Source organism: Peromyscus californicus, unplaced genomic scaffold (genome assembly GCF_007827085.1).
Source record: "Peromyscus californicus insignis strain IS unplaced genomic scaffold, ASM782708v3 Scaffold_10__1_contigs__length_136768540, whole genome shotgun sequence".
Classification (NCBI taxonomy): Eukaryota; Metazoa; Chordata; class Mammalia; order Rodentia; family Cricetidae; genus Peromyscus; species Peromyscus californicus.
Window position 1 is genome coordinate 28,156,157 of NW_026294391.1, and position 19,670 is coordinate 28,175,826.

General features: G+C 42.8%; 1 protein-coding gene across 3 annotated transcripts in view; it reads left to right on the forward strand.

Moving 5' to 3' along the window:
- The window catches only part of Nhs (NHS actin remodeling regulator), a 342,196-nt gene that overhangs the window by 236,115 nt on the left and 86,411 nt on the right, over positions 1–19,670 (forward strand). Inside the window, exon 1 of one of the 3 annotated variants that reach the window (XM_052721254.1) lies at positions 5,744–5,826. The exons of the other annotated variants lie outside the window; for them this stretch is intronic. Within the exon in view, the coding sequence (XP_052577214.1) occupies positions 5,793–5,826 (34 nt within the window). The 5' untranslated portion in view covers positions 5,744–5,792. Of the gene's footprint in view, positions 1–5,743; positions 5,827–19,670 lie in introns of those variants that run through there. 3 annotated transcript variants of the gene reach the window in all.

Sequence of the window (19,670 nt, forward strand, 5' to 3'; positions counted from 1 at the left end):
GGTACAATACTCCTTTTCCTAAGATCCTCATGAAATCAAGTTGTTAGCTGATTCTAGAACCCTAGAAAACCCCATAGTTTCTCTTTATACCGAAATCCTTTTCCATCCTCTAGTCTGCCATGGCAGGTGTGTTCTCCGAGCATCTGGACAGTCACATTAAAATGTGAACACTCTAGGAAGTTCTTAAACCATTGTCAGGTGACTTGACTTAAGCATGAGGGAAAAGTTAAAGGAAGGTGGGGTGGAATGAAGCTTCTGTATTGGTGAGACCAGAGATCAGGGAAAGAAAGGAAGAGTGAGCGCCTGAAGGGCAGAAAGTGCCAAAAGAAGAACGTGAAAGCTCACTTGATCCCTCAACAGACACTTACTCCTCTCTAAATGTCTTAATTTGTATTAGTTTGTCTTTGGTCTCCTGTGTTCTAGCTACTCTGTAATTGCTGCTGACAAACTGAAGCCCTGGCATGTAAATGGCTCCAATACTGAGGGGCAGCTAAGAGCCAAAGAGAGTTCCTAGTCTTTCTAGAAGGGTTAATGGGAGCATCAGTGGAGATCAAGGTGAGGTAGCAGGAACAAAGGTTTTGTTTTCAACTTCACTTGTAATGGAAACTTCTTACTCAGGCTCATGGGAGTATAAAGGGTACGTGTAACTACTCATATCAATTGTAACTTTTCTTGTTGCTGTGACAGAGTACTTGACCGAAGCAACTTAAGAGATGAATAATTTATTTTGACTCACTGCCTAAGAGAATACAGACCATCAAAATGGGGAAGGTATCCTAGGAAAGAGTTGGAGTTCTATCTATGGTGGCAGGAACTGTCAGTGTGGCTTGTTAATATGGTGCCAGCCAGGAAAAAAAAAGTGAGAGCACAGGCTAGAACCAAAGCTGAGCTCTAATCTTGAAGGCCCACCCCATAGCCACCCACTTTCTACAGGTATGTTCCACCTCATAAAAGTTCCATAACCTCCCCCAAACAATGGTACCAGCTAGAGACCAACTATTGAAACACATGAAGTTATTTGGGACACTTCACACTTAAATTATAACATCATATATGCAAATGCATGCATATACCTATGTATACATACACACACACAAACTCTACAAATCAATGTTCTTCCTGAAACACTCAGCAAAGCAAGCAAGAGAACTTCAATTCTGGTCTTGCTTATTGTCTGTTGGCCTTAGATTGAGATATGAGTGATGGGAGATGATGAATCTATGCTTTCTAGAACAGGAGAATTGTGTCCTTAATATCTGTCATTGGGATAAGCCAGCATAGCAGCCAGGATTGCAGTTTCTGCCAGAGACACCTCCAATGTCTTTAGCAAATTATTTAGTTACTTGACATCTGTTTCTTGACCTGCAAAACAGAGCTAATAGTTCTATCTACTACAAAGTTGTTCTGTGAGAATTGATTGATATAGCACATATAAAGTACTTTAATCAACGTCTCATATACAATAGGTGTTCAATAAATATTTCCTAAATATTGTTACTATATTACCACAAGGAAACTGCCATTACATGGTGGCTTTAGATTTGTGTAGAAAATGAAAAATTTGACTTCTGTTCTTATGGTAAGCCTTGCAGGCTCATCTGCATATATCTCTTAGTGTATGAAGAAAGAAGAAAAATAACAACTAAATGCCTTAAAACAAAACAAATGAGGAAATCTTGGGTGAGAGGCAGAGGGGGATTGACTTCTTGTGATGAAATAAAGGTGTTGCTACAGGACTGTTCCTGGAGAAACTGTCAATTTGCATCTTGATTTTTTTTATTTTCCTAGCTCTAGGCTTTTGTTGAAAGTATGGAGCTTCCTTCTGGGTTTGGATGAACCACAGAAGCAAAGAATATTGACTGTTTTTTCCAGTACTTCACAGACTTTGCTTTCTCCTTAGCTTTCTATCTGTGTGTCTGCTCTGATACAAGAAAACAAAATGGCGGCACTTCCTTGGTGAGAGCAGAAACTAAGTACCTAGTTGTGTGGTTCTATAGGGACATAGAGTGCTACCTAAACTCCACTCAGCTAATCTGATGGAAGCCAACTGACAAACTTGGGAGCTGTGGTGTGCTTTTATCACATCTCATATTTTTCTACTATCGGAGGCTGAACCCAGGGCCTTGCACATGTTAGACACTCTACCACTGAACTACATGCCCAGCCCACTTTCTATCTCTTTACCATGTGGTATTGCTGCTTTAATAGATGTTGGAATCAGGCCTGGTGGAGGCTGGAGCAGCTGTGGGGCAAGGCAGCTCCAGGCTGTGGCTGGCTGAATCTTTAATTTTGCACACATGTTCACATATGTATAGGAATCCAGCAGATGGGCAGCAATCTACTGACAAGTAGCAGTAACTCTGAATAAATCACATTGATCTGGGCAGCAAGTTTGCCTCCAGGGATCAGAGACTTAGGCAAACAGGAAGAAAAGTCATTCACCTAACTTTTTCCCAGAATGCCAGGAAACTTAAAACGGGTCAGTGGTGAATACAAAATTAGCTTGTGGCTACTCTCCAAAAATCATTTGACCTGTTTTGGAATCGTCAAGAATAAGGCAAAGGAAGTTCAGTGGCCTACATCTAGATTTCTCAAGGGAGATGAGAGAGAGCACAGATTGTTGGACAGCTGCAATCCCCAAGTCACTGGTTATAGACCATATGAGTGGGTATGGCTGGAACTCAGGAGAAGGACTCTGGAAAACTGATTTGGGGCCAACTACTGGCACAACTTACCATGCAAACGATAACCCCAGCAGATGCCTTGGCCGTTTGACATGCCAGCTTGTGGTCCTGGTCACTGAAAGGGCTATATCCGATTCAGAGCACCTGATGCCACATTTAAATTCTACACTCATTCTGTAAGAGGGAAATTTGGACCAAATAATAAGGAGATGCTAAGATCCCAGTGGAGTACAAAGCCACAAAATACTAAGTCTGGCTCCATCATAAACTAGATTGCCATTGGTAGCCATACTGTTGATGCTCGAACTACATCTCCTTTATCAGCAGGTGCACCTCTCTTTTAGCTACTGTGAGTGTGAGCTCCTCCTTCTCTAGAGAAGTGCACTTCCGAAGTGTACACACCACCAATCCTCTTGAATCCAGGGGAGACCAGAACTCCTTGTTTCACCTTCTCTGATACATGGAGTGTTCCAGCAAGTCCAGCTGAACTCTTCTCCATCTTTCTGTAGTGTTGTCATTGGTCTTTATCACCTATGGGAATAGTGCTCCTTGCCCAGTGTCCACAGAAGGAAGCCTAGGAATCCTTAGGCATTATGCATCTTGGCTACTGCAAGTGTTCCAGATAACACCCTACCCAGAGCTGAGCAGTGCTTATATCAGAACCTTGCATCAGACTTGCATACCTCTAGACTTGCTCCACTCTGTCATCTCATCCTTGCTTCCCCCTTGGCCCTTCTTTCAAGGTGAAAGGCAAGTCCACAGGATACAGGGCACTCTTTTTCCCTTGACATCTGGTTTGATTCTGGGCAGCTAAATAACGTCTTTGCCATGAACAACAAAAGCTAATTCACTGTGGTTTTTAAACACCAAGTGCAAATATTTTTCCTTTTCAGCTTGGGGTCACTGGAAGGGAAAAAACAGGGCTGAGAGAGAGATTAACCTTTTAAAACCTATTATGACTTCCCAGAGAAAATAAAACAATGGCACATTTCCTTTCATTTGTGAGAGCCCTTTCAGGAGTGAATGTTGTTCAAGGCAAGACTGGAGCTCTGCAGAAGCGTTTGGAATACCATTTTCACTCAGCTTTCCTTGTAGAAGCCCACCCTGATTGTTTCCAAGAGCCACAAGGCCACCTTCTCTGCTTCATCTCTTGCTGAATTTTCCTCTCGCTTTTCTCCAGCCCTTGCCTTTCCTCCACTCATGGTGGGATACAGTGTAATTAGCAGTATTTTAGGCAACAACTATGCCACCCACTGATGCCACTGATAGATACTGAGAAGGCTGAAGATCCAGTCTGGGTCACTTATACAAGGTGGAGGCCAGAGTTGCTGTTGATTTGGGGATTTTGTTTTAAATACTTTTTCTTTTGTTTTTAAGATTATAGTATAGTTATATCATTCCCCTCTTCCCTTCCTCCCCCTAAGCCCTCCCATATACTCCTCATTGCTCTCTTTCAAATTATGGCCTCTTTAAAGAAAAAAGATTAATTGTTGTCACGTGACATATGTGTATATACTCACATATTCCTAATTATAACCTGCTCAGTCTGTGCAATATTCCTTGTGTATATGTTTTCAGAGCTGGATGTTTAGTCTTGAATAACCGATTGGGGTGCTTTTCCCTGGGAAAGACTTGTTGTTTTGAGATAGAGTCTCACCATGGAGTTCTGGCTGGCCAGAAATTTAGGATGTAGACCAAGTTGTCTTCAAACTCACAGAAATACCTCAGATTCCACAGTGCCAAGATTACAGGTGTGCATCACCACATCAGGTCTGATGTGGGCTGTCTTGGTACAACCCAGAACCTTAGCACCATTCAGATTCTTCCTGTGTGCAAATAAGATGCAGAAGCCTACCATGAAAGTGGTGGCCATGCAAAGTTCTGGTGATTTTCTGAGAAGGAAGCAGTCCATTCTCCTCTCTAGTTGTTCTTCAGAAGCTCAGAACTGCTTCTTTCTTTTTTTCTTTTTCTCTCATCTACTTCATCTTAGCTCATGGATTTACTTGCTGAGCTCAAGTGGGAGGTGAAGCAGATGCCATGACAACATATAGCTATTGGAGAAGGGCTGTGAAAGTCCCTGAACTCCCTTTCCGCCAAGAGAGAGCTTAAACATGGTCCAGGATTACTGATGTTTGTGAAGTGACTTCATGAGTCATGTCTTGTGCTGTTTCTGTTATCTGTAGTCAATCGTCGAGCATGTTGATACAGGTGGAGGTTGTTGTTGTTGTTGTTGTTGTTGTTGTTGTTGGTGGTGGTGTGTGTGTGTGTGTGTGTGTGTGTGTGTGTGTGTGTGTGTGTGTGTGTGTAGAGTAGGAGGGGTTCGGAAAATCATTTGCAACCCACAAAGAGCAAATTCTAATCGTAACCACTCTCTTCGTCTCTTGGATAGGTGTGCAAATATTTGCCAACCTGTTGCACAGCCCTCACACCAAGCAAAAATTTCACAGCCAAGCAAACCAGTGCCATCCTGATGAGAAAAATGGAGTGGTGGGATGGAATGAATCCCTTCTTGGGACTGGGCAAGAAGCATAGGGTCTGGGCTCCTGTGGCTCCCTGGCTTTTAGTATTGTTCAGCTTCCTGTTTCTAGCAGTGTGCTAATGGTTTCCATAGCCACCGGGCACCTGGCAGAGCTTCTTAAATGGGTCAGGCCTGAGGTTCTGCATTTCTAACAAGCTCCCAGGTGATGCTGATGCTAAGGATCCCTTAGTCAACTGCACTTGGAATTCCAAGACTGTAAAGAAGTACCACTGTATTGTGAGCTGTGCAGAGCTGGAAATGGAATAGCACTAAGCCCCTCCTTTGGAGACAGGGTGTGTCTGAGGCTGTCCCAGTCCTGATTTGCCATTCAAGTGAACCCCAAAGGGATTAGCAGCTGGCCCAGCACTTGGGTGAGACCATCTCCCCCTCCAGGGGGGTGTCCCAGAGGCAGTGCAGGGGTTGTGTGAAAATCTGCCATCCTCCTTGCTGAAGGTTGCCCCCTCTCGCCCTCCCAACCCCCCTGCCCTGTATGCTGACTTAAACAGATCAGCTTTCAGTTCTCTGGCATTCCGAGAAGCTTTGCATAAAAGAAAAGGCCCTTCCTTAAGAAGCAGAGCGGGAATCCAAGCATGGCTCTTGCCTGCTGCATGCCCAAGAATGAAGGTATTTGGGGTTTGCAGCATTTCCTGGCAAGACAAAGAGGGAGGGGAGCTGGGGGAGGCCGGGCTCCTGGAGAGGGACTTGCCCTTCTGTCTGTAGCTGTTTCCTATTCTGGGTTGAAACAGTACTGTGTTTCCTGAAAAAAGTGAGCCCGTTCACAGGGACAGATGTGAGGAAGGAAAGCGCGTCTGGCCCTCATTCACAACTGACTTTGACATTTACAGTCAGGGGCTCCTAAGTTTCCGGTTCCTTGTGCTGTTCATGCTGCATGTCCTGAATTTTGTGGTCTTTCTGAGAAGATGGACTCTCCAAGACTGAGGGAGAGTTCAGTCTTTCTCCCAGCTGTTCTGGTCTACATTGAAACGTTTGAAGGAGAGAGCAGGGATAGGCTAATGAGGATTCTTCTAGGACAAGATCCTGGCTCAGGATTTTGGGGAAAGGAACTGCATCTTACTTGGAATCATCCTAGGCCTCCTCACCCATTCTCCTCCATCCCTGCCCCTCCACCACCACCACCACCCAATCCCATCCCTGACTTTGGGACTTCTGGGAATCCCGCAGGATCATACTCTCTCTCTGAGATTGAGTGAGGAGAGATTTATGTCCCTGCAACTCCTTAAGCAGCCTTGAACTGAGTTCAAGTTCCCTTCTCTTTCCTTTTCCCATCTTCAGTGGCTGTCTGTTAAGTGTTTTAAACCACGTTGAGTGCTGCCCACTTCTTTTGTATTGTTCTTCACTTTCTTTCTTGTTTCATAAGACTGGCCACACACAGAACCCTCTTTGGAAAGTGTCGAACTGTTCTTAGTGTTCTCCCTGCATTGGAGTTAATACTCTCATTATAACCACCGATCGTTAGTGCTGGCTCCTTATTTAGGTTTCTTCTGCAGATCCCCGGAGCCCCCAGTCGGGTTGTTCCACTGGAGGTAGGCAGTGTGAGAGCTGATGCTGGCTGTTCTCTTTGCCTGAATGAAACCACTTTGTTGGACGTTTGCCACCACTGACTACCTCTGTGGAGACTGATTCAGGCCCATCCCTGAAAACTGCCATTATCTAACCAATAGTGCCGTGTGCAGCTCTCCACAGTGTGTGTATCACCCTGCCACCTGAGAACATTCCCTCTGACTTGCATTTGCAGGTGTGATGATGGGGGAAGCTCTGGTTTTGTGCATCTTTCTTACCGAAGTGGAGGGAGGACGACAACTTCTGATGGGTGCTGCTGAGGCTGGGGCAATGTGTCCAATGTGTCTGGAATGCTGCAGCTTCCAGATTTTGTAGTGGATTTCCAAATCCCTAATATCATTCACATATATGGTAACTAACCATCATTCGTGGGCAGGCCGCACTCCAGACTAATTAAATTGGGAGTTTCCAGGGGTGGGTCCAGGGTAAAGAATCATTGACCTGGACAAGAAATAAGGACTCTGCAATCACCCCGATTTTCAGTATCCCTCCCCATTAAGAACCTAAGTTCATACATTTTGATACAGATCAGCAGATCCAGAAGGAGTACTCAATAGCCAGGTAGCATTTACTCATTAAGCCTAAAGGACGAAGGGACAGGAGGGAGTATGAAAGCAAGAATGCTCATCAAGGTACCTGCCAGAAGTTTCTCATTTAAAGCTAAGTAGAAAGACTGGCAGAAGAAGGTCCATCTGAATAGCTTGACCCAGCATACCCTTGAGATGCTGACAAGTTGGGGGGGGAGATGCACATGTCAAAGAGGTGAAAGTGACTGACAAGCCAGGGAGGCATGGGGACCCACCATAGAACTCCTAGGCAGAGGGTTCAATTTCTTGTGGCTGTCAGCATGCTATGACTTTGTCTTTGAGCATTAGTCTCAGCAAGGACATGACATCTCAGCTGCCACTGGATGGCTCATCCATAAAGAGACCAGACCCTTAAATCAAAGGTGACTTCAACCTGAGACTAGGTAGATATTACATTCAGCATAGGAAACAGCCGAAGGGAAAATGACTGCTTTTTGTATCAACCCAAATTTTATTATACCAGCTTTCATTATAAAAATGTTAGAGGTTTGGGGCGTGTGTTTATTACAGAAACAATGTAGTTACAGTGATCTTCAACATCTTTCAAACTGGAGTCTCAAAGGGAGTTTTATTTACTAGATTTAAAGCTGTGGAACAATTGTTTTGTATGATTGCCTTATAAGCACAGGGATAATTCAAGGAAAAACAACTCTCTGTTTTCTTTCCTCCTTAACCCCTGCTGAATTTCCCCAATCTGAAGAATGGCACAGCTACTTACCAACAATACCAGATCTTGGCGCTGACAGACTACATTTGGGCGAGGCTTGAAAGGGCTAGAAATATGGGTTTCAGGGAAAGTGGGCCATGTGACTCAAGTTCCAGGCTCCTGTTGTTTCTGGCTTAGGAGAGTGTTTTAGTGATTTGGGCAGGTGTGTAATAACCACTTAAACACTCAAGCGAATGCACAAGGACCAAGACACTCATGCAAACTCATAGTCAGTTGTCAGGGAGCCCAGCAACTACTGTCATTACCTGTACCAAGATACCTAGTCATTCAGATTTTCCAGAAGCAAGGCTTTTAAATCAGTAGTAATGTCAGCTCAGGCCCCTTAGTTTATTCCTGAGAACTCTGCGCTCAGAGGTTGATTGCTACCATCTTGTGGCAAAGATCATTTTGTCAATTTTTTCCAGTGTTTCCGATTCTTAAGCTAATTTATCTGATTTTGTGTTCTTTATTGGGATTTTTCAAATTTTTAAAAATGTTTCTTAAAGTGGATGCTTGGTTTTTAAACAGTAAGCATGAAGTTGGGCATTGTGGTGTACATCTGTAATCCCAGCCCTCAGGAGACTGAGGCAGAAGGATCATGAGTTCAAGGCCAGCATAGGCTATAAACCAAGTTCAGTGCCAGCCAGAACTACAGAGTGAGACACTGTCTATAAATAAATAAATAAATAAATAAATAAATAAATACATACATACATACATACATACATACATATAAAAAACTATACATTTATCTTAGAGTGAAGCTTTGGCGACTTCCACTGGTTCTATCATGGTGCTTATTGTTGCTTCTGTCGTCTGTAGATTTTGCAGAGACTATGTGGCATAAGGGAAGCCGGGCTTTGGTATGTGACAGATCTGAGTCTGAATCCTTACCCTGCTATGTATTAGTTGCGGGGGGGGGGGGGGGGGGGGGGGCGGGCAAGTTACAGGCCCACAGTTTCTTTAGTTCTCAAGTGGCCATCTTAATACTCACTTTGTGTCTCCTTAAAGGAGAATTAAGTGAAAGAATGCAGCTGAAGGACTTAACATGTTGCACTTGTAGATGCTCAGCCCACAGTGGATATAGATAATAAGAATATTTAAAATAAGGCTGGGCGGTGGTGGCGCACGCCTTTAATCCCAGCACTTGGGAGGCAGAGCCAGGCGGATCTCTGTGAGTTTGAGGCCAGCCTGGGCTACCAAGTGAGTTCCAGGAGAGGCGCAAAGCTACACAGAGAAACCCTGTCTCGAAAAACCAAAAAACAAAAAAAGAATATTTAAAATAATGCGTCGTTGGTACAAGCAAGAGCTTTATGTCTGGAAAGCTGCTCTCTGTTTGCATGTCTTAGGCAGAGGGCCAGGACAGTGGGTGTCCTTTCCGAATCAACCCACTTAGCCTAATGTCCTCCAGAGGCACTGGCAGATGGGACATGAAAATACCAACAGTGTGCCTAGGGGAGGGAGCAAAGCCAAATGTTACACTGGATTGAGCATGCCCCGATGAACAAGAAATCTCAGTACAAACATTCACCATTCAGAAATCACCCCTCCGCACCTGCTACTGCTACTTGATAAAATATTGGAACTGCTAAGTCCCAGATTTTGCCTGTTTCTTAGCTCCATAATGAGTTGCATTCTATTCTGTAGCCTTTAGGGTGTACATTGTGGTCAGTACCTCAAAGGAGGTGATCATTTGGGAAGCAAAACTTTATGGAATAGCAGCACCTCTTTCTGGGCATTGGGCTTGAATCTGGGCATCAGGCATGGCTAAGGGCACTTGAAAGCCAGGAAGATACTGACCCATTAGAGTTGAAAGGCCATGCATAGTGTCCTGCAGTCCATCCTCAGGGTGGGGAGACCATCTTCCCTTTGTGAGGTGGCATGAGAAGCCAAGTGAAGCTGATGGAGGAGGGAACTTCTGAAATGACTCCATTAGGATAAATAGGTTATGGTATACAAGGTTTTAGGTGACTTTTAAGGTAGGGTGAGTTGTTGTGTTTGACTTTTGCCTGTTTGCTTTTAGTTGTTCTTTGCCCTTTCTCTGCACTTGTGGGAGGGTGGATTGTAGAAGACATATTAAGAATTAGGGCTAAAAAAATAAATAGATACAAGTTTAAAAAAGGAATTTAAGGGGTAGGATAAGGCTCTAGGAAGCTAAAGACAGCACTGATCTTCTGGCTGCACTTTCTATTGTACTATGCAGTTCTCTGTGCATAAAGATAAACCCAAGTGGAAGGATTTCCTGGCTGTTTTCAAGGCAGAATGTGCTCATGTTCTCTGTAGCCCATTGAATGCCTCTGCATACTCTTGGCTCCCTCTCTCCTGGGTGCTCAGTGGCTATAGCAAGAGGGTCCACTCTTCTAAAGGATGCTGCTGATTCTGGTGGCCTTGCTAGTGAGCCTGACTCAATGATCTTATTGTGACTAGAGCTACAGGCTCCCCAAATGACAGGCACGAGATGCAGAGGGAATTAATCTGAGTCAGATTCTGGTACTCCAGTAGCCAGATGCTGAAAGTTGAACTCCAAGCAGGGCAAAGTTACACATGTTGCCTCAGCTTTGGAGAACCTAGGCCTCCCAGGAATGTAGTCTGCTCCTCTCTTGCCTTCCTCCTACAACTAAGCAGGGAGGAGGTTTTGATTTATTCCTCAAAATGGAGTAGATCCCTCCTCTCACCATCTTGTCTCTGTGTTGTGTTTGCCATGAATGGAATCTGACCATTAACAACTATGATACCCCCACCTCCTTATCTAAGTTTTTCTCTCTGGAAACCTTCAGCATTGAGTTAGAGTCGGATGACTAATTTTGAAATAAAGAAGTACTTGAAAAGAGGCCAGAGGCACGCATCAGTAGCCCCAAAGCCCTTAGCTTGAATAGCTGGAAAATTCTGCATCACTACTAATACTGCTTTTGTGGCTCCTCTTCTGAAAACCAAGGGTGATGACAGGGGCCATGAGTTTCCAGTGCTTTCTATGCCTAGCTCAGAAAACAAGCAAAATGCCCCCCAGGGAGAATTAGGATAATTGTGTACTGAGTGTTGACTTCCTTGGAAATAGGTTGATTTTCAGTGTCTCTTGATTAGGCTTTTATTTTTCCTTTTTTGTACCTCCTCTCTGGGTTTTTAGTTGCTTCTTTTCTATTTTTTTTTTTTTTTACACGAAAGACATCATGGGTAAGAAGAAGAGATTTTATTTTGAAGAACAATGATCACATTAACAAGGTGACAGCAGATAAGCTAAAAGTCACTCCATTTTCTGCCCGGGAAAAATGTTCTTTGCTGCCAAATTGCCTTCTGCCTCTCTTTGTCTATTCTACTTTTATAGGAGGGTGGCAGGCCCAGCCACTGATAGACTTGGAAGAAATATGTAGTAGATAGGCTACAGCCCTAATTCATGTAAGGAAGGAAGCTTTTGAGTTCAATGATAAAAAATAAAACAAACAAACAAACAAACAAACAGTAAAGCCCCCCTCCCCCGACTTCCTTTTTTGTTCTACAGCATTCTTGGAGCTCCAGCTCTCTATAGGAAGGATAATGACTTTTTTTTTTTTGGCCCTTGGTCCAATATATCAAACAGAAAATACCTATGAAATCTGAAACTTGGTAAAGGGCAAAAAAAAATCGAATTCATTGCAATTTGGTAGACATATAAGCCTAGATAATGTTCCATGGGTACAGAATTTGCCCTACATCGTCCCCTATATTTGGGGCAAAGTTGAGGAATCCAACTCGTCCAGAATTGCATGAAAGAATAGCAGAACCAAATTGGTGCATGATTGGCTCTCCAGGAATATCCAACTATAAAATAAGGGAAAAAAGCCTCCAAATTTCAAATCAACTGAGGAAAGAAAAAAGTCAATATGGAATAGAGGGGGTGAAAGGAAAAGAAACATCCTGCAGGATGTGAGATTGGATGTGTGTGTGTGTGTGTGTGTGTGTGTGTGTGTGAGAGAGAGAGAGAGAGAGAGGGAGAGAGAGAGAGAGAGAGAGAGAGAGAGAGAGAGAGAGAGAGAGAGAGAGAGAGAGAGAAGGACTTTGTTAAGTAGGAAAAATATCCTACGGTTATTACCTCTAAGCTTTGTTTTCTGCCAGATCTTACAGAATTGTGAAAATAGAGTGAAATATTGAAAATAAAACACAGCGCTGTGCCCGGAACATAATAAGGATTGGGTGAATGGTCATGGTTGGGAATGGTTGGCTTTTGTAAAATTGGGAGGTGCCTTTGGAAGCATGTGAGCAAAGCCTTTAAGGATCCTTAATGGACAAATTATGTTCTAATCATTATGGGTAATTAAAGCTTTCTTTTTCTTTGACTTCCTTGCCTCTAATTTTATTCTATTCTTTTCTGAGGCTGGCTCTCATATTTTATAACTTGGCATACTTCGGTTATTATCAGCATACCTCTGGCAAAATGAAAGCAGACCTAACTACTTACAGAAGATTTTTTTCACCCCATTCGATTTCTCAACGCCACATCTCTCGTACACTGCCTTGCAGTTTCACTTGTGGATGGGTGCTTGACTGAAGGGGTCACTATCAAGCCAATAGCTTGTGCTATCATTTCTCCTGGGTCTTTGTTTTCAACAACTTATTTCAACAACTTCAAAACAGATTCACTCAGGTTATTATTTTTTCTTTTAATCTGTGTATCCTCTAGTGGTTTTATTTAGGTCACAAAGGAGAAGTGTTTGGAGAAAGAAATGATGAAACTTATTTCTTTTAAAGTTTGTCAGCTAAGATGGGAGGCTGTGCTGGCTAGTTTTTATGTCAACTTGACACAAGCTAGGGACAGCTGGGAAGAAGGAAACTTCATTGAGAAAATGCCTCCATAGGATTGGTCTATAGGCGGGCCTGTAGGGCATCTTAATTAGTGATTGACATGGGAGGGCCCAGCTCACTATGGGTGGGGTGACCCCTGAGCTGATGGTCCTGGGTGCTATTATAAGAAAACAGGCTGAGTAAACCATGAGGAACAATCCAGTAAGCAACACCCCTCCACGCATCTGCACCAGTTCTTGCCTTGAGTTTCTGCCCTGACTTCCCTGGATTATGGGCTACAAACTATAAAATGAAATAAACCTTTTCCTCTCCAAGTTGCTTTTGGTCATGGTGTTTTATCACAGCAATAGAAACTCTAATTAAGACAGAGGCTGAAAGTTTTGTTTTGTTTTTCACCATAAGTGATTATGCACTGTGGTTCAGTGTTGTTCATTGACATTGGGGGCTGAAAGATTTGTGGGCCCAATGGTTGGGGAAAACTAGGATGTTAGTGTTACAAGTCATTTAGTGACCACTTTTTATGTGCTCAGCAGGATTATTCTAATTGCTGTTGTAGGTGATTTTCATCACAGCCCTGTAATGTAGGTACAATTACTATTGTCATTCCATAGATCTGGAAAATGAAGTTTACGGTGTTTACATAACTCACTCAAGATTGTGGCTAAGATGTTGCAGAGCCAGAACATAGGACAACCCCAAAACTTTTGCTTTTCACACACTGCCAGTAGAGATCTGAAAATAAAAGCCCCAATCTAAATGTGGATGCAGTGTCATACAATGCCTTGGGGGAAGTGAAAATATTCAACACAATTAAAAGTTCAAAGATGTGCTGTGGTCTGTGCTACAATCCCCATGAAGAGAATCTGAAGTAGAAAAGAGCTTAGATCCAATTTGTGAGTTAAAAACTGAGCAGAGAGATAGCCTCTACTAAATGTGAGACTGTGAGCTAGAAAGAGCTACCCCTTGGATAAAGACAGATCCAATGGTGTCCTCTGTATTGAGAAAAGAGAAGAGGTTAGGTAAGGCCTGTTATGCTCTCCTTCAATTTCATTCATGACTCCAGAACTTTTTGCTAATAAACTTGACTGAATGCAACTGATATATTTGTTACCCAGCATTGTTTATCAATGACATGCTGTTCAAATATTCATTTCCTAGGAGAAGGTTGTAAATGTCTTGTGGGATCATAAAAGGTGATAGATTAACAAGAAGGCTGGAGGTTGTGGCAGGCCAAGAAGTTACCACGAAGAGTTTCCCACATGGTTGCTGGGACAGGCTGGCAGGTCAGCATGAAGAGATGGTGTTTTCAGCGACATGAAAGAAGACAGCTTGTTCTCTAATTTTCTTTTTTTTTTTCTTTTTTTTTTTTTTTTTTTTGGTCTTTCGAGACAGGGTTTCTCTGTGTAGCTTTGCGCCTTTCCTGGAACTCACTTGGTAGCCCAGGCTGGCCTCGAACTCACAGAGATCCGCCTGGCTCTGCCTCCTGAGTGCTGGGATTAAAGGCATGCGCCACCATCGCCCGGCTAATTTTCTAACTTTAGTACTCTGGCGAAGATGCTGGGAGGGATTATAATGTCTCCGGGCAACATAAAAAGTAGATGGTATGATTGCAGCTATTCTTTCAGTTCTTGCAACTACCAACAAACAAAAAACCCCACCTGTCACCTTTCTACAATCAGTCATCTTTATACCACCATCTGACTCCCCAAATTTCACAGGGGCCTCCTGTTTCTGGGGAGTCATGAAGCTGCCCCGGGCTAACAGCACCCTTTGTTGGCTGGCTGGAGGAATTCTTAGACTCAATATTTTTCCCCTTAATATCTTTTTTTAAAAACTGCAGAATGATAAAGCACGCATCATGGAAGCTCTTTGCATCAGCCTGTTTTTTCAGCCATGTAAATTTGCTTGCAATTCCCAAACACAGCATGCTTGCTCCAACACCTCCCTATCCCTGTGCTCTGTCCTCACCCCAGAATGCTTTAAGATATATTCCATCTGGCTGGCTCCTAGAAAGTAGCGAAGCAAGCTCAGGGCTTGAACTAAGAAAGGCTGCAAATGTTGCTGGAGTCAGGCCTTTGAAGATTCAGGAAGTCTCTTGGTAAAATGCCTTCTTTGGGGGAAACATAGAATACCCATTTAATTGCAAAGGCAGAAAAAATTGTTTGGGGCACAAATCAAAAGTCTTTTCTCTAATTTCTTTTTTTACACTCCTTATAAAACTATGCCAGAGTTAACTGAAAGGGACCCCCCTTTTCATTTTTCACCCCTTCCCAAAGAAGAAAAATGTACTAAATGAATTAATTCCTGCATTATTGTAAATACCAAATGAAAACTGCCTTCAATGTACAGATGGAAATACCGCCTGTATAATTATTTGTGTGTTTGTTTAACTAGAGGGCATTTAGATAAAGACAAATGAAATCATTAAAAGTTCAAAGGCTCTCATATTTGGTAAGAAAAAAGCCCAAGCACCCACATGTTAGGACAGTTGAGTAGTCAACTAATCCATTATCCACCAGCATTTTCTTCAGAAGACATAGCTTCTGTTGAAACTGATGGGAACTCCAAATGCTGACCATTTTTCCTCTTAAATAAAGTTGGTAATTAACGTCATGATTAAGCACACAGACTTGGGAGTTGCGTTCACGGTGTTGAAATTCTAGCGTTCGGCTGAGGCTGAGAGCCACGGCTCGCGGTACTTGGTTGTAGCCATTATTTCTTCCTTTCGGAGATAATTCAATTTGGCCCTAATTTAGTTTATAATTATTCCTTCCTTCCGTTCAAGCATCTCCATCTGTAAGTTTCCAAAGTGTGTGGGAAGGGGAGGGTGGACACATTTCTTTCCCTCTCTCCCACCTGCGTTTCTGAGTCCCTTGTCTCTTTAAGAAGATGGCTATGGCTGCTGAATACAAAGCTGAAAAAAATTCTGAAAAAAAGAAAGAAAGCGAGACAGACAGACAGAAAGAAAGAAAGAAAAAAAGAAAGAAGGAAGAAAAGAAAGAAAGGAGGAAAAGAAAAGAATCAAAGCTGTAGTTTTTCTTGTTCCACAATCTGTAGTTCCCTGGATTATGCTTTGGCTTTTGTAGCCTTTGAATATATTACCTGTTCTCTTCCTTTTTTTCCCCAATTATTTCTCGAGGGTGGCTCTGGCCCCCTCATCTTGCTGATTCCTTACCTCAAACTATGTAATTGAACATAAGCCTTGCAAACACAGGAGCAGAGGAGAGAGGTCAGTTTCCAGTACTGTGTCTGAACTGGCACATTGGTGGGTCATACAGAGATGAGGTGAAGGTTTTGAGGTTTGACAAAAGTTCTAGTCTTCAGAAAGATTTGTCTTTTGTTTTATAATGCATTTCTTTATCATTGCCCTGTTCAAAGCAATAATTTCAACATTAGTATCTGTTTGAAGCTATGACCAGGAGATTATTTTAGAAAAATTATATCAGTTAGCTTTTTCCACATAACCTATCATTCCAATACTTTTGATGCTTAGGGAATGAAAATGAGGATATGATCGCTCCTAGGTGTAGTTGAGGAGAAGGTTTTTATTGTAGATACCAGGAAAAGTACAGCCAGAGGCATTTGAAGAGAGAAAGAAAGCAGTGGATTAAGCATGACTAGTACTGAACCAGGCCACAAGAGGAACAAGAGGTGGGGAGAGTGAGAGAGGAAGAGAAGAGAAGGGAGAGAGGCCTAAGAGGACCAAGAGAGGAGCCAAGAGAAGAACCACGAGAGCACATGGCCAAAATGGCAGGGTTCTATAGGAAAGAGAAGCTGGGGGAAGGGAAGGGAAGCCTCTGGGCTGGAGAGGTTTAGGGTAGGGGGCAGGGTGAGAAATCTTGAAAGGAGCCACAGGTACTGAGTGAGTCTAGAGGCCAAGCAGACACTTTGGTATGTTAATAGGCACCACAGCTAGCCATTTGTTCTGAGTTTCTTTGTGACCTGACAGGTAGGTTTTCTGCTTAGAGAGAGCTTGGCTCAGTTAAATTCTTTAGTGCATGCCTATGCACCGGGAGTGGGTCAGCTAAGGTTTGTGACCCAGGGTGGACTCCTGCACTTGCCTGGTGGCTAGCAGGCTGTGATCCAAGACAAGTGTGTGTGTGTGTGTGTGTGTGTGTGTGTGTGTGTGTGTGTGTGTGTGTGTCTGTGTGTCTGTGTGTGTGTGTGTGTGTGTGTGTGTCTGTGTGTCTGTGTGTGTGTGTGTCTGTGTGTGTGTGTGTCTGTGTGTGTGTGTGTGTGTCTGTGTGTGTCTGTGTGTGTCTGTGTGTGTGTGTGTGTGTCTGTGTGTGTGTCTGTGTGTGTGTGTGTGTGTGTGTGTGTGTGTGTGTGTCTGTGTGTCTGGTGGGGTGGTGGTGGTGCTGGGCCACACTTGTCTCATCATTCAGAAGGCTTGTCCTGACTCCTTTGTAGAGATGCAGGAAGTTGTTAGCAACTACAGTTAGCAGGAATTCCAAGGCTCCTGTGGTTCAGGGTCAGAATGTGTGCAACCTAATTTCTATTGCACTCCATTGGTCAAATGAAGTCATAAGCCTGCTCCGAAACAGACTCCACCTGTTGATGGGAAGAACTAAAAAGTACTGTTTCTGAAATCTACCATAACAACCCAGTAACTTGTCTGCAAGTTTTCATACATGTAAATCAAAATAACTCCCAAGTTCTTCTGATAATAATGAATCTCCTGCTTGCATTCAAATAGGAAAGAAAGATGTGGACATTTCTCACGGCCATGACAATGGGCTACTGCCCATGAAATTTCCATGGGTCATAGCAGATGAAGAGATATCCAGAAAGGTGGAGTAAAGGGAAACGAAAATGAACTTGGGAATCAAATAGAACTGAATTCCCACTCTACATTGCCACCTTGTCTGGATGCCCTTGGGCAAGTTACTTAATCTCTCTGAGCATCAGTTTCCTCAACCATGAACAGGAATGATAATTAGTAAGGCCTATATAGGGCTGTTGGGAAGACTAAATGAGATTATGGTGTAATGTTCAGAACCTCGTGAAGAGTCGTCTCATGTCAGTCATGCCATTCCTTGCTTTCCCTCCTTGTCTCCTTACATTTGTGAAATCCATGTGCAGTGGGCATGGTAACTATCTTTTGCTTAGAATCAAAGTGGCTTTGTCCCTTTCCCTGCCAGATACCAGCCTGTCTTACCCATGTGATACTTACATTTGAGAGATGACTTCGATAAAATATTTTTAACCTGGAATCTTGGCAGTGTTTGCAAACATAACTTACAGTTAACAACTACTAGAAAAAAACCCTTAGATTTTGTGCTATAAATTATTTTATGTTTTAAGTTGTGCTTAGCTTTTTTTGTGCTCTGAATAGATATACTGTGGGGTATCTGGGGAATCCACTGGCATAAAAAAAACTTTGAAATAATAGGAGTTGGGGAAAGCCTCTGTAATCATGTCCTTTTAGAAAGGGTGCATTGCATTTGTACTGGATAAGGTTTTTGAAAATAACCAGGAGTTCCAAGTAGCAAACTTAGTCTTTTGGGGCTAGAGGAAGCCAGGTTGGACAAAACCTCTGCCTAATACTTCTGCTCTGATGCAGTCCATAGGGTTCCATTTTGGCTAAATCATCATAATTCCCACCAAAGCAGCACAGAATGATAATGGTTTTATTTATTATTTTATATGCATTGCTAGTATATGCAAAGTTTTATAGCTTGCTATAAATCCAGAGGGATTATCACAGCTGTTACTTATTTTAACAGGTCACAATACAGTAGTTTATGCCAGATGGTTTGGAGAATTTGGAGAAAGAAAATCTATTCAGGCAGCCATATAGATACTAACTTAGGTATTTGTGCCCTGAAATTAATTTGCATTTGTTGTGATAAGGGCTGAGGATAAAGATCAGTGGTAGAGCACTTGACTAGCATGTGTGAGGCCCAGGGTTCAATCCCCTGCTCTGGAGAACAAAACAAAACATTTGTTGTTGTATAAAATTTGTATGAATAAACAACAGTTCTTTGTGAATGAGTGATCCATTTTTATATTTTGGCAATGTCTTACGAACAGGGGTGGGACAGCAGCAGTTCTAATGACGGCGACTACAATAGATGAGAAGTAAAGTTTAGCAACATCCATATCGATGAAGGGGACATCCAATAGCTCCAGAGAAGTAAGCCTAGGAGGCAAATCTGAGTATCCATTTGGGGTCTTAGTACATTTTAGAGCCAAAGAGAATAAGGTTGGGAAGTAGCTCTAGGAAAACACAAAGAGCAGGTGGATGTGCTGGGAAAGCATAGGGCTGGAATTGGGATCCCTGTGGTCACCAACAAGGTCAGCTTGGGATAAAAAGTTTACCCAGATATGAACATGTTTCTGCCTTTATGGACACTGATAGTTATGTGTATAGTTGTGAATTATGAACACTCAGCAGAAATGTGGAGAATAAATAAATACTGACCATTGAAAACTACTTTGGAAGGTATTTAGGTCTCCAGGTCTCATAGAATAATAGACAGAATGAAAGACCTAGAGAAAATCTGGTAGATGATCTCTACCCTTCTTGGGTTTTTTTAGGAGAAAAAGCAGAAGATCTTTAAATTGGATCTTATTTTTTCTTTCAAAAACAGCCTTACCCTGAAAATGAGACTGTCAAGGTAGTTAGACTCCCTGAGTCTTCTCTGTTCTCCCTCTTCTTGGTCAGGCCTCACTGATTCCTCTTCAGATTTCCATTTCGTGCTGGGAGAAGACCACATTCTCACTGTTCACTATAATTCAGACTCCAGGTCTAACACATGGCTGAATTTTCTTGCTAAGTCCTCCATAAATACGAAGATAATATACCACCTCTAGAA